Below are 14,061 nucleotides of genomic sequence, written 5' to 3' on the forward strand. Positions count from 1 at the left end.
GACGTAGAGAGTACACGCCTGTTGGCTCAGTATTTTCTCTCTCTTAGGACTTCACCACAAGAGTGAGGAGATGCTATCCTCAAGAACATTTATTGCAGGACTGCTTCTAACAAGATTAAAACTGGAGAAACCTAAATTCATCACCAGTAGGAGAAGATTAAACCAGTTGTGGTATCTACAACAAAGAAATGCTTTATGCTATTACACATGATGATGTGTAGATCCGTATCGAGTGATGGAGAAAGGTGGTGATGGCCCATCAGGGAAGACAAGTCATGAACTAGTAAGCACAGCATGATTGCAAACCGTTTACAGAAAACTGCACACCTCCTGCTATCTATGTAAGAAAGCGTTGCGGTCGGTGTGGAAGCACAGCCAAGAACTTAACCTTGGTTATCTTTGGGAAGTGAGAGTTCAGATGACTATTACATTCTTCTTTGTATTTTCAGATACGGTACTTTTTTTTTTATGATGACCATAATTCATTGTTCATAAGCAATTTGGCTATTTCTTAGGAAGAAAAGCAAGGTTTCTGAGTCTACGCGCAACCCTGAACTTGTTACCTTCCTAATGTTTTTCTGAAGGTGTGCAAAGGCCTGAGGGGTTAACCGTGCATTAAATGCTGCCTTTCTTGCATCCACTTTTTGAGCTGCTGGTTCTAGTTCCTGCTGAAATTTCCCAAATGGAAGTGAATTTTCAGAGGCACCCAAACAATGTCATGGGTATGTTGGTAGTTTTCTACAGAATTAGATAAATGCCAAGTAGAAAAAAATAGGTCCTAGTGTTTGTCTAAAGCATGGGCACCAACAACAAAACCTTCTAGGGCCCAATTATGTGCTATGACAAGAATAAGGGAATAAAAATAAATGGGATAAATATAATGGATATATATTTATTCATTACATATAATGAATATATATAATGGATAAAAATAAAAATAAAATGGGATGGAATTGGGCTCCTGGGGACAAAATTAGGCCAGGTGGATAAGAAATAAACTCTTTCACCAAAAAGTCATGAATGCTCCAGGAATCTTTTCTGCACAGGCTATTTTCCATAAAGACACGTACATTTCCAGCATGGGTCCCTTCCAGATCTTTGGGAACTATCCTATCCAGTGAACAACCTTTCATGTTAAGAAACACTTCCCTTATCTCCAGCTTCATTTCCTTCCAATGTCACTCCACAGTGTCCACCGCCAGAGCTCAGTTAGGATATTCTCCTTATTTTCCTTTAAATCCCCTCTAATAGCGTCTCTGACAAAGCTCGCCCCTGATTTTGGGGAGGGCACTACCTATTCTAGGCCTTCCAGTAGCAAAGCTCTGAGGCGGGAACGGGCAGGAGCCAGCAGATAAGATGCACAAAGGCCCTGGTGAGCAACTTACGGAAACACTGAGGCAACTCTCCAGTCCAGGATCCATTCCCTTCACAGGTGAGCACCGCAGGCAGGGACAGCTGGTACCCCTCCAGGCAGGCATACGTCACGCTTGAGCCCCACATGAAGTCAGACCCCACCACTTTCCCATTGGGGATGAGCTGAGGCGGTTTGCATATGATAGCTGGGGGAGGGGAAGACCAAAGCATGCTGAGTTCTGGTGCCATCCTAGGAAACCAGGCCCCACTCACCCAGTTCCGATGTCACCGGCTACCCTGAACCCTCTGGGACTCTGGGTTAAGCAGGGAGAATCAGGAATGCCCCCTCTTACTTTGGGAGCCAGGGTCCTTTTGCATTTTACAATGCCCTCAAGTGTGACGACCCACTCCTCTCTTTGCATGGCCCTCCCTTTGATGTTCAAAGCCCAGGCCTTACCTTGGTACCTCTGACTCTCTCCTTGCAGATGTTCAGGGACCAGTCCTCACCTCACACCCCCCATGATAGGATGTTATTAGGGCTCTGACTTGTCACCTCCCTCCCTTCTACATGTTCAAGGCCCATGTCTCACTTTTGTATCTTCTTTGGCCCTCTGTCCACATGTGCAGCCCTCAGACACACCTTTGCAGACTGGCTTGGTACCATTCCATGTCCGGTCCTTGGTGCAGCTCAGCACAGACACCCTATGTGACTCCATCATGTAGCCAGGGACGCACTGATATGTCACAGTTTTGTTGTACCTGAAGTCATTGCCCAGCCGGAGGCCATTGGCTGGAATCCCAGGGTCACCACAGTTTATGACTGGGATAAGGGGAATAAAGCATTGTTCACTTTCAGTACAGACCCCGTTTCTCCCCAGCATTCCAGTACTATGCCTGGTGTTCCCTGCATATGTCCAGGAGGGAAGAGGGTCAGATCAGGGATGCCCTGTCTTCTCACAGACTCCTGGTTCAGTATTGCCCGTTCTAAAGTCACTTTGATCAAGTCTGCAAAGGCCCTCCTGCATCCCCACTGTCTTCACCCACACCATTCTTATGCATCCCAGCAACCTGGGCTATGAAGACCATCCTTATTTAAAGCCCACCTCTTCTAAGAGGAAGTACCCAGAGGCCTTAGCTCCTAAATGAGGCTGGCGCCCAGAGAGGGAAGTTTTCAGGTCGATAAGCCTAACTGTGTTATTGGGCCTCACAGGACAATTTGTCTGCTGAGGTGCGCATGTCACTACTTGCTGCTCTGCTTAGGAGGCCCCTGTAGGGCCAGCGGCTTAGAAGCAGGGCCTTGTGACCTTGCAATGGCTGTATCTTTGTTACAGTATCAAGTGAGGGTGGGGTTTGGTGAGCTCTGGCCTCCCAACAGAAGTGAACTTGACGTGGGGATTTAGTCAGAGCTTGAAGTCATAAGCTAGGGCTTGGAAAGGGGCCGTGTTTTCAGATTCCTTTATCTCATCCCTTCCCTCCATCTGGGTCCCACAATGACAGTGACATCCTTCCCGAGGAGAAAGGTCTGGGCCTGCCCCTGAGGGGAGCAGGAAAGGGGAGCAGTGGAGCTATCCCAGGCTGGGGAGCCAGGCTCGGGGTGGGTGGGGAATGGGTCCAAGGCTGAGAGGAACCCACAAAGATGGCAGACAGTGGCAGCTTTAAAGTGGGAAGAGAATCAGGCTGAGCCTGGGGAGTTTGTTTTAAAAGAGAACAAGAATGGCCAAGGAACAGGCTAGAACCTGAGAAATAGCAAACGTATATATTCTTAACCTCCCCGAGCCTTGGTCACGTCATATGTAAGTGGGGCTCACAGTAGCTACTGGTCAAATGGCACAATGTATATAAAACAAGACCCTCAGCTCAGTGGTGGTCACACAGTCTGTGCTGAATAATTAGACACCATCATTCAGAGGTGGGTCCCCCAATGTAGCCAGCCTCCCAATCTCCCACACACAGCCTTCTTTGGCATGGAGGAGACCAGTTGCCTTGGCTACCACTTGCCATGGAGACCAGAGGGCCTGGGATCTTACCTATGCACTCTGGGTCACTGCCTGTCCAGGTGCCATTGACCGAGCAGTGTCGGCTGAGCAGGCCCGTGGCGTAGTAGCCTTCCCGGCATTCATAGACGATGGAGCTGGAGAAGCCCAGGCCATCACTGAACATGACTCTGGCATTGCTTGGAGTACCAGGGTTCCCACAAGAGATCACTAGGAAGCCAGAGGAGCACATTATTCACCAGAACAAGGACAGGTGTCACCCGGGGGACTGAGAACGGCCCAGAGTGCAAACCACGTGCCCTATAAGGACCCTGTGATTGAAATGTCTCTCATGCTGCTTTCAAGATGAGATCTGAATGAATTTTTTTTTTAATTTCTAAAAAGTAAAGACTATATCTATTTTATCATCCCACCTAAAATTTTAAATAATTCCTTAATATTACCAAATATCCAATCAGAGCTTAGTTTCCTTAATTTCCTCAATTGTCGCCCCCCCCTCTTTTTTTACAGTTGATTTCTTTGAATCATGATTCAAATATGACATCTGATGGGCATGTCTCTAAGACTCTTTGAATTCAGAGAATCCTGTTCCCTCTCCTATAATTTATCTGTACAGAAACCAGGGCATTTCTCCAGTGGAGTTTCCCACTTTCCAGATGTTGCTAACTCCACCAGTGAGGTATCGTTTGACTTATTGCTCTGTCCCCTGCAGTTCCTGTAGTCAAGTTCTGCTTCCTGGCAAGGGTACTTCATAGGTGGTTCTGTCTTTCCTACTGTATTGCACCAAGGGGCACAGCATGTTTGGTTGTTTCCTGGTTCAGGATGGCGAGGCTGATCATTGGGTTCAGGCTTGTCCACCCAGTCTGGCATTACAAAGTTGCCATTGGGTTTCACTTACTGATTTAAGCAGCAATTGCTGACTGTTGATTTATTATTTCATTAGGGGACAGAAAATGGTGATACTAGCTCTATCACTCTTTCTGCATTAGCTAGAGTTCTTTAATCAAGAACTTGCCCATCATCAAATATTTGCTTACCCTAAGATATAATTCATAAAGGAAGGCTGGATAATGCTTGATTTTTTTTTTTTAAATCAGATGTCAGATAATGATTTGGTTTCCTAGCAAGATCCAGTGGTGACCAATAGTCATTTGGCTGTATGGATTTAAAACTTATATGTTGCCTCCCATTGCCACTATTATTGATGCTTAAGTTATCCCGTCTTTGGCTAGGAGAGCCTCTCCAAGTTGGCTCCTACATTCCTTTGACATGATCTCACTTGTCTGTGGTAGATTCCTCCCTGGAGTGACAAGATGTGTCATGTTCATGTTACATATTCTGCCCTAGTCCTAGAATCAGCCATTTGTCTAGAGAGCTCTGGTTCCTCTTAACAGAGAATGGATTCAAAAACCATAATCTGAAAGTTAAGGGTACTCATTGCTACTGAGATCATTGTTGATACTAGACTTTTAGAATGGGTACAGCTGGGACAATACACTTGTAAATTGAAAATTCATTATGAGTTTATGCTGGTATTACTAATCCAAATTTAGGATTAAGAGTTTTCCCCTAACTTCTTTATTTTTATATTATATCTCTTTAATGCTGAAAATCTTGGCAAATTTTAATTTGTTTTCAAGTAGTTTCAGAATATTAATATCAATATTATTACTAACGATCTGATTGCTAGAAACAATTTAAGATTTCATTGCCATTCTCCATCCTTAGGATATATATGCCATAGTCAAATGCCAATTTTTCCAGTCAGTTAAAATGATTCTCTGGGTTATTACATCACCAACTTAATATGTAGTTAGGTTAATTTGTTTTCATCTTGATTTTGATATTTAGAGATTGCTGTTTTCTAGGTTTTGCTTTAATTTTACTTTACTAAGCACATACAACATTCATGTGGTCTGAAAGTCAAATCTACAGATGATTCCTTTTTAACGAGCACAACAGATAGGCCTCAACACCCATGGGTTCACCAAGTATTTGTGCTTCCTAGGTGCTGGGAACACAGTAGTAGTCATATCCCCTGCCCTTGAGGAGCTCAGTCCATCTTAAGAACCTACCTACAGACAGTTGAATTAAAATATGATGAAATAAGTGTTGTATTTGAAGAAAAAAAACACACTAAGAAGGGAGGAGATAATTGGGGCTGGAGATAGGAATCTGAGTAGTACCTTGAAAGGTAAGTGGGAGCTTGTTAAGGAAAGTCATGAAGAATCATATACATATCATACACACACACACTTATTCCAAAAACATTCACTTCCAGGTCCAGACTCTCAGCCACCCACTTTCTGTTCCCTGAACACTCCTGACATGGTGCGTGAGTCCATGCTAGGATCTGAGTGGCATGAAAGGAGACCTGGGTCACAGTGGATATTTAACAATGCACAAAATTCTCCCCCTGTTGATACACTTTACAAACCTCTTACTATGCCAGCAAACTCCTATGGAAACTAACTTTGCAAAAGCACCCTCAAAGGCAGGATTTCCAGGGATGCCTGGGTGGCTCAGCTGGTTAAGCGTCTGACTCTTGGTCTTGGCTCAGGTCCTGATCTCATGGTTTGTGAGTTTGAGCCCCACATTGGGCTCTGTGCTGACAGTGTGGAGCCTGCTTGAGATTCTGTCTTTGTCCCTCTCTCTCTCTCTGCCCCTCCTGTGTTCTCTCTTTCTCTCTCTCTCTCTCAAAATAAATAAATAAATTTAAAAAAAAACTATAAAAAAAGGACTTCAGGCAGACAAGTGGGAGAGGGCATTAGCTCCATCTGTATCCTTTGCTGGGAAGGGGTCCCCTGATCAGGGGCCAGAATGTCTTCCCTGGCTCTGTAAAACTACTCCACAACCTCAATGTCAAGAGCCATTCTCTGACCAGCTCATGCCTTCTGGGATTCATTCTCTGGAGATATTTTGGTTCTAATGGGACCTATCATCCACTGATCCTACCACTTTTTCACTGCCCCTTCTTCCACTCATAATCCTGCTCCCTTCTTATCCAGCACAGGAGCCAAGATCCATCATAATCCCCACCTTGCATATACCCGCACCTCTCCGGCCACTTGCTGCCAGCGTCTTAGCTGCCTGATAAAACCCCGACTGTATACCTAACACTTCACCTACCCTGTGCCTGCACCTATGGAGCAAAATGTGGCTGCACAAAAACACAGGCCAATGCCGACTACTCTCACTTTAAATCAATGGCCTCATACAGAGAAAGACAGATACCATATGTTTTCACTCTTATGTGGATCCTGAGAAACTTAACAGAAACCCATGGAGGAGGGGAAAGAAAAAAAAAAAAGAGGTTAGAGTGGGAGACAGCCAAAGCATAAGAGACTCTTAAAAACTGAGAACAGACTGAGGGTTGATGGGGGGTGGGAGGGAGGGGAGGGTGGGTGATGGGTATTGAGGAGGGCACCTTTTGGGATGAGCACTGGGTGTTGTATGGAAACCAATTTGACAATAAATTTCATATATTGAAAAAAAAATAAAGAAGTGATGAATAGATAAAGAAGATGTGGTTTATATGTACAATGGAATACTACTTGGCAATGAGAAAGAATGAAATATGGCCTTTTGTAGCAACATGGATGGAACTGGAGAGTGTTATGCTAAGTGAAATAAGTCATACAGAGAAAGACAGATACCATATGTTTTCACTCTTATGTGGATCCTGAGAAACTTAACAGAAGACCATGGGGGAGGGGAAGGGGAATAAAAGTTACAGAGGTGGAAGGAGGCAAACCATAGGAGACTCTTGAAAACTGAGTATAAACTGAGGGTTGATGGGGGACGGGAGGGAGGGGAAAGTGGGTGATAGGCATTGAGGAGGGCACCTGTTGGGATGAGCACTGGGTGTTGTATAGAAACCAACTTGACAATAAATTTCATATAAAAATGTAAAAAAAATAAATAAATCAATGGTGTCTTTCCTTAAGTGAGCCCTTGGTGCTGCCTGGCAATGATCTACGTCCCTATTCTATTCCCTGCCCCCCACCCCCCCTTGCTAGGTGACTATTTCATATGGTCTCCTTCCTCTTCCAGCACTTTGTCATATACCCTTACACTCAGCTTCCCAACTAGGAGAGTGCTATGCAGGCTGTATTTTAAACAGAGACAGAGAGAGATCCAGGGAACAGCTACAAAAAGTCAGACTCTGGGGAGAGAGGTTTTAAAATAAAGCTATTTTCAGAAATTTAGGAGTGTGTGGAGAAATATATTTTCCCCACTGGACCCACCCCAGGGAACATCAGGAGGGGCTTCTATTACCTTTAAAGGGTCTTTCAAAAATTAGATTTGTATTTCTTTTGGCACTTTGGGTGCTCGTTAAACAATCTCTTCCCTTAAACTAAACTCCAAGAGGGCGAGGTGTGTCTGTCTTGGCACCGTCGTGTCCCAAGCACCTACTACAGTATTTGGCACGTGATTGTTGAAGGTAAACGGGAAATAAATGAATAAACAGGCTAAACTTAGTTCCTTCTGGTTTCTTCCCTCCTTAGGTGAGCTCAGGGAATCTTTTCATCTTTGGATCACTAATGGGCAGGACTGAGAACTACCTATTGATGACCATTATCCTCCAGGCCAAGGGTTCAAATGGGGCCATGTATTTTGTCTGGGAGTGTGAGGGCAGGTGCTTGGGAATAGGAAGACAGGGGAGGAGCAGCCGGGGTTGGGCAAAGGGGAAAAGCAGAATGGTCACATACATTACCTCCACACTCAGGCTGTGTGCCACTCCATGAGCCGTTGGCTTGACAGGTCCGCTCAGACGACCCCCGGAGGGCATGGCCAGCTTCACAGCTGAAGCGCATCAGACTGCCTGGGGCAAAGCTATCCCCCAAACGGATGCCGTGTGCTGGGATCCCTGGGTCACCACAGATTCCCATGCTGGTTCCTGTGGACCAGAACCAAACAAAGCCCATTGTTTCAGCATTGAAGAGGTGGCAGTGGGGAACCGGGAGAGAAAGATATTGGACCCCAGGAATAAGGAGGGTGAAGATGGACTGTGTGCCTTGCCCCAGTTACTTGGACCTTACTTACTACCTTACTACCTATCTTACTATGCGGAAGTCAGACACTACAAAGGTCTGAGGTCATGGGTGAGTCCCTGGGGACCACACAGCAAGGGAAGAAAGTAGATGGAAGGCTCTGTGGTGGAGATCAGGTCTTTGACCTCTGGCCCATGCCCGTGTGGAATGTCAGTGGTCCAAGATGGCCGCATCTCCTTCTTCCTTTTACCTCTTTTCTGTAATATCTGCAGATTCTGTGCCCTCTCTGTTTCCAGTTCCAGCATCTTAGCTCAGATGCCCAGTGTCCTTTTGCCCAAACTACTGTGAGAGCCTCCCAACTAATGTCCTTATCTCCTAAACTCTCCCTGTAACCTATCTTCCACTTTATCCTCAAACCAAGACAATGAACAACCACCAAATACCTGATCTTTTTTTTTCTTCCTGCTGAAATATCTCCACTGGCTTCCTGTTGCCCTCAGGTTAAAGTCTAAACTCCTTAGTGTAGGTTTGTCTTCTCAACAGCCTGGCTTGAATCTGGATCCTGGGAGGATTCCCTATTCACAAATTATGCAACACTGGTGAATTCTAGTTGAAATGTTTTAGACCATCTCATTCCATTCTTTCTTTGCTCCTTGCCTCCTGCTACATTTCTGCATTTATCTGGGTCCTGATATTGTACAGATCCACCTGAGAGAGTGCTAAGGATCCAAGAGGTGGAGGATGGTACAGAACAAGAGACAAAGCCACAAGATCTAGGCTTGTGGGAGCCAGGACCCCTCATAATATGAAGATGTATAGGAGACATCATTAGATCAGACTAGGCCATGCTAAATGTGAGGAAGGAAGAGGAAAATTAAGGAATAAATGGCAACTTTATGAGAAGATGATGTGGAATGTATCTCCTCATGAACCCACATGTGTGGGCATCAAATGGTAATGTCTAAATGAGCATTTAGTTTCTTGAAGTAAATACATATTTAAGTCATGTATACCCCACTATTTACTATTTATGTCTTTTCTCAATCTTGGAATTATTTCCTTTTCTAGTTTAGTTTCAGACTGTGAGAATACTACACAATCCCATGTTGCTCTCTACCAAAAAAGGGAGATTCATTCAACCTTCAACTCAAACATTTGGAAAAAGAAGGCCCACCACATTTGGCTAGATTTTCTTCTCTTTTGAATTTTTCCATGGTGTAGCTCATGCAACAGGCAGTACTGGGCCCTCTTGAAAGCAGTTCTGATGGTGAGTACACTAATTCTCACACCAGCCAGCTGACCTCAGCTGGAGCTGCACTGCTGAACAATAGGCCTGAGAATGGAACTCTCCAGTCCTAGGAGCTGATTCTTTTTCTTTTCTTTTCTTTTCTTTTCTTTTCTTTTCTTTTCTTTTCTTTTCTTTTCTTTTCTTTTCTTTTCTTTCTTTTCTTTTCTTTTCTTTCCTTTCCTTTCCTTTTCTTTTCTTTTTCTTTTTCGTTTTTTTTTGGAGAGAGAGCACATGCACGTGAATGGGAGAGGGCCAGAGGGAGAGGGAAAGAGAGAATCTATCTTAAGCAGACTCCATGCCCAGCATGGAACCCAATGTGGGGCTTGATCTAATGACCATGAGATCATAACCCGAGGCAAAATCAAGAGTCGGACACTTAACCAACTGAGGCACCCAGGCGTCCCAAAAGCATTCACTCTTTTTTTTTTTTTTAATGTAGGCCCCACACCCAGTTTGGAGCCCAAAATGGATCTTGAACTTACGACTCTGAGATCAAGACCTGATCTGAGATCAAGAATTGGATGCTTAACCAACTGAGCCACCCAGGTGCCCCCCAGGAGCCTATTCTGACAGAATGGTCCTCACTGTGGTGTTTAGGGCTCTGTTTCAGTGATAGAAAGGAATCTAGGATAGACTATCGTACCATGAGGGCAGATGGTAACTGTTGGCCCTCTACGAGGTATATCAGGAAGATGATGACATTGCAGAGGTGGGCAATGAACAACCTGATGTATTTCTCAAATGCTAGAAATCTCTGCATGTCCTGATGGCCCAGGGACTTATAACCTGTTATGCATCACCTGGGTGTATGGTCACACAGAATGAGGCTCAGAAGTTTGACCCTGAACTTCTGAATGCATATTTCTTAGGACTGGCAGGAGATGCTATTGCTAAAGATGATATCTATAAATTTCAGGAAGGGAGGAATTATATTATACTCACCAATGTATATCTAACATTGCTTCCTAATCACTTACTCTTCTCATCTCTCATTTTCTTATCTAAAGCATTTAAGATTTATTCATTCCTCAGCTTTAGCACTACTATAATCCCTTCTAATCCTGTCCTCAGAGATCTCCAGCAAAACTCTGCCCATGATTCTCATCTCCAAAGTGTTTGTCATCCTTGATGGATACACAGGAGAAGTGACTGTGAACTATTCTTCAGAATATTCAGGTCAGGGATCAAACAACTGAATACAACACATCCCCTAAAGAGGGGGGTGGGCCATGTCCTCTAATGGTTCCTTTCTTGCTTCTTACTTTTTCATGTTCCCAGGGAGTCAGCTTGTCTCTAGTCTCCCTTGACCTTTGATGTGGCCAAGGAAGAGACCTTTCTTTCATATGTAGGACTAATGCTTAGGAAGTCACAAAATTTTGAAATTGGGGTTGAAATGGTTTGGAGGTTTTCTAGACAAGAACTGTTTCACTACTGTTTCAAGTAGGTCATTTTCCAGCATCTGCTAACACAACTCCAGAGAAGGGAAATTACATTGAGGAGAAAAGATTCTGGATTCCATGCCTTGGGCCAGGAGAATGGCTGTATGTTTGGGTTACCCCTGCTAACAGACAGTAGAGGCTCAAGGCTTTCTTTCTGGCTTCTTTCTCCTGTACTCTGTACTTCCCTTTCCCATGGAGAAAAAATATCCCCAAGATAGATAAAATTGGCTTTAAGAACACCATTGGCCCAATATCCTAGAGAAGTGTCTAGAGGGAGGAACTTTATGCAAAGGGACGATTCACAGAACGGACTGGTGCAAATGCATGCTTGGGCAGGCATATGGATGGGAAATGCCTGTCTTTCCTCTTTGGAATTCCTTTTCCTCCTGGAACTTGCTCTATGGATAACTTAGGAGGATTCAATTTACATGACTCTGTCTTTTCCATGCTATCTTCCCCAAGTCACTTCCACCAGAAGTACAAACAGAATGGGTTAACAGGCTTTCCACTAGTCTGGGCTAAAGGAGTCTCTGTGGCTGATACATAGTCCTTCCCAGTTCATGAAGTGGATGATTAATGAGATTAATAAAAGTGAGGGGCCAAAGTCCTGGGTGGTAATATAAGTGATAGGTCTGAGATTGTCCTGGGCAGCCAGCAGCCCTTTGAAACAGTAGGCAGTATTCAGGAAGTTCTTCTTTCTGGGAAGACCTAACCAATATCTGGTTCAATATTCTGGCAGTGTCCTAAATTTTGGGAGACAGGATCATCTAGGAGCTCAAAATGCAAGAATAGCTACATGTCTTGTGGATGAGGTCCCAAGTCAAGGAGAAGGCGTCAACAACAGAAGGTTGGGATTCTTACCACTAGAGGGGGTCTGGCATGGGAAGGGATAGGGGCTTCAAGGGGGGCTTCCTAGGGGAACAAAAAGCTATATGAGGAACTACCTTCTTGGGGGTGACAGTCTTTATGAGATCCCTTTGAGGGCCAGGAAGGCTCATCTGAAAGGAGACCAAGATCAGGGGTGCTATTTTTTTGCTTGGTAATTTCTGTCATTGGTGAGACAATTCAATTTCAAATATTTTGTTCTGGTAAGACATTACAGATAAACTTCTGGTTTGGATAATATGGATATAAGAGCTATGGCAGTTTCTTACATTTGCTCTTCGGAAAACATGTCAGTGTCCCCATAGAGATTAATAGTAAAACAAATTTATTAATAGAAAAAGTCTGAGATTGGTGTGTGAGGGCAGTAGTGGAGACCTGTATCCCACTAGGCAGCCTTGACATAAGACATGTTGGAGAGGCAGTGGTAAGAAAGTAAGGGAAGCAGGCTGGGGCTTTGGAGTCCCAAACAGGGAAAGAAAGAACACAGGAGTGGGTTTGGACCTGGGCCCAGCAACAGGGAGGCTTGAACTCTTCCCAGAAACCTATGGAAACAAATGTCTGGATAGGACTCTGGCCACAGGGGGACCTCACAAGCTTGCATCCTCCCTAGTTTTGTAATCTCTTGGCTGTATGGGTTTGGCCAGAGTAGACCAAGGGGATGAAGCTGGGCTCAGACCACCAAAGGCTGAAGTCTGGTTGGGACCTCTCATAGCTGTGCTCCCTGCCTATGAAGGTTAAGATGGGGGTCCAAAAGGTTGGCTTCCCTCCTGTCCATCTGTCACACTCACGCCTTGGTAACTCATCCATCTCCCACCAGCCAAGTGTTCCATGGGACCCTCCTCCCTCATGCCAGGCTCCTTACCTGAGCAGTGGGGGAGGGAGCCAGTCCAGTGTCCATCCAGCCCACACATACGGGTGGCATTTCCGAGCAGAGTCCTCTTGCCGGTGCAACTGTAACGCACGACTGCTCCGACAGTATAGCTGTCCCCAGACATCTGGGCATGGGGTGGGGAGCCTGGATGGCCGCAGGACACCACTATGGGGAAGACCAAATATGTCAGCAACTCTGCACAGGGATGGATCATCATCATAGGAAACATGTTAGGCTTTCTGTAGCGACAGGCAGAGAAGAAGAGAAACCTTGGGTATCTATTGAAGTTTGCTTCCTGCTGGCACACCTACCTGGCATCAGCAGACAATGCCTACTCAATTTGCCATACATTTTCCATATCTGTGAAATGAAGAGTAATACTGTTTTTTTATGAATTGAATAAGATAATAGGTGGGAGACTGCTCAGCATGTAGCAGGTATGCCATAATATATTTCCTTTCTTCTTTGCCTCTTGTGCTCACCACTCTCTATTTCCTCACTGCCGTAGGACATACCCAAGGTGTCTCTGGCAGCAGGGTGGCACACATAGTAAACATAAGACAGAACAGATGATCTGTCACCCTACGACTGTCTGCATTGGCTATAGTTTCCAGAATAAGGGCCAGTTCTAGTCCTTTTCCAACTGCATCTTACAGATGCCCACATCAATTGTCTCCAATTTGTCCCCTTTGGTCTGCAAGCTCCCTCTCCTGAGACACCAAATTGTAACTGAACACCAGTGATAAGATTAGAATACCAGATTATCTGAAGAAAATGAAAACACTAGCCTGAAAAGATACATGCACCCCATGTTCACTGCAGCATTATTTACAATAGCCAAAATATGGAAGCAACCTGTCTACTGACAAATGAATGGATAAAGATGTCGTGTATAGATACAACAGAATATTACATAGCCATAAAAAGAATGAAACTTGTCATTTGTGGCAACATTAACGGACTGCAAGGGCATTATACTAAGTGAAATAAGTCAGCCAGGGAAAGACAATTACCACATGATCTCACTTATATGTGGAATCTAAAAAAAACCCCAAACAATGGAGCTTTTAGATACAGAGGATAGATTGGTGGTTGCCAAAGGAAGCGGGTAGGAGGCGGGCCAAATGGGTGAAGGAGGTCAAAAGGTACAAACTTCCAGTTATAACATAAATAAGTCATGGGATGTAATGTCCAGCATAGTGACTATGGTTAATAATACTGTATTGCATATTTGAAA

At 44.6% G+C, this 14,061-nt stretch overlaps 1 protein-coding gene across 7 annotated transcripts in view; it reads right to left on the reverse strand.

The window, feature by feature from the left end:
* CSMD2 (CUB and Sushi multiple domains 2) overlaps positions 1–14,061 on the reverse strand; it is a 602,428-nt gene that overhangs the window by 25,970 nt on the left and 562,397 nt on the right. For 5 of the 7 annotated variants that reach the window (XM_086716392.1, XM_086716389.1, XM_086716388.1 and 2 more), the window contains 5 exons: positions 12,816–12,989; positions 8,065–8,247; positions 3,381–3,557; positions 1,994–2,173; positions 1,386–1,559 (listed from right to left, as the gene is read on the reverse strand). In XM_086716392.1, coding sequence (XP_086572518.1) covers positions 1,386–1,559; positions 1,994–2,173; positions 3,381–3,557; positions 8,065–8,247; positions 12,816–12,989 — 888 coding nt within the window. Of the gene's footprint in view, positions 1–1,385; positions 1,560–1,993; positions 2,174–3,380; positions 3,558–8,047; positions 8,248–12,815; positions 12,990–14,061 lie in introns of those variants that run through there. The other 2 variants (XM_086716393.1, XM_086716394.1) reach the window with 2 other exon arrangements.

This window comes from Puma concolor, chromosome C1 (genome assembly GCF_028749965.1).
Source record: "Puma concolor isolate L17-30 chromosome C1, mPumCon1.1.hap2, whole genome shotgun sequence".
NCBI classification, from domain to species: domain Eukaryota; kingdom Metazoa; phylum Chordata; class Mammalia; order Carnivora; family Felidae; genus Puma; species Puma concolor.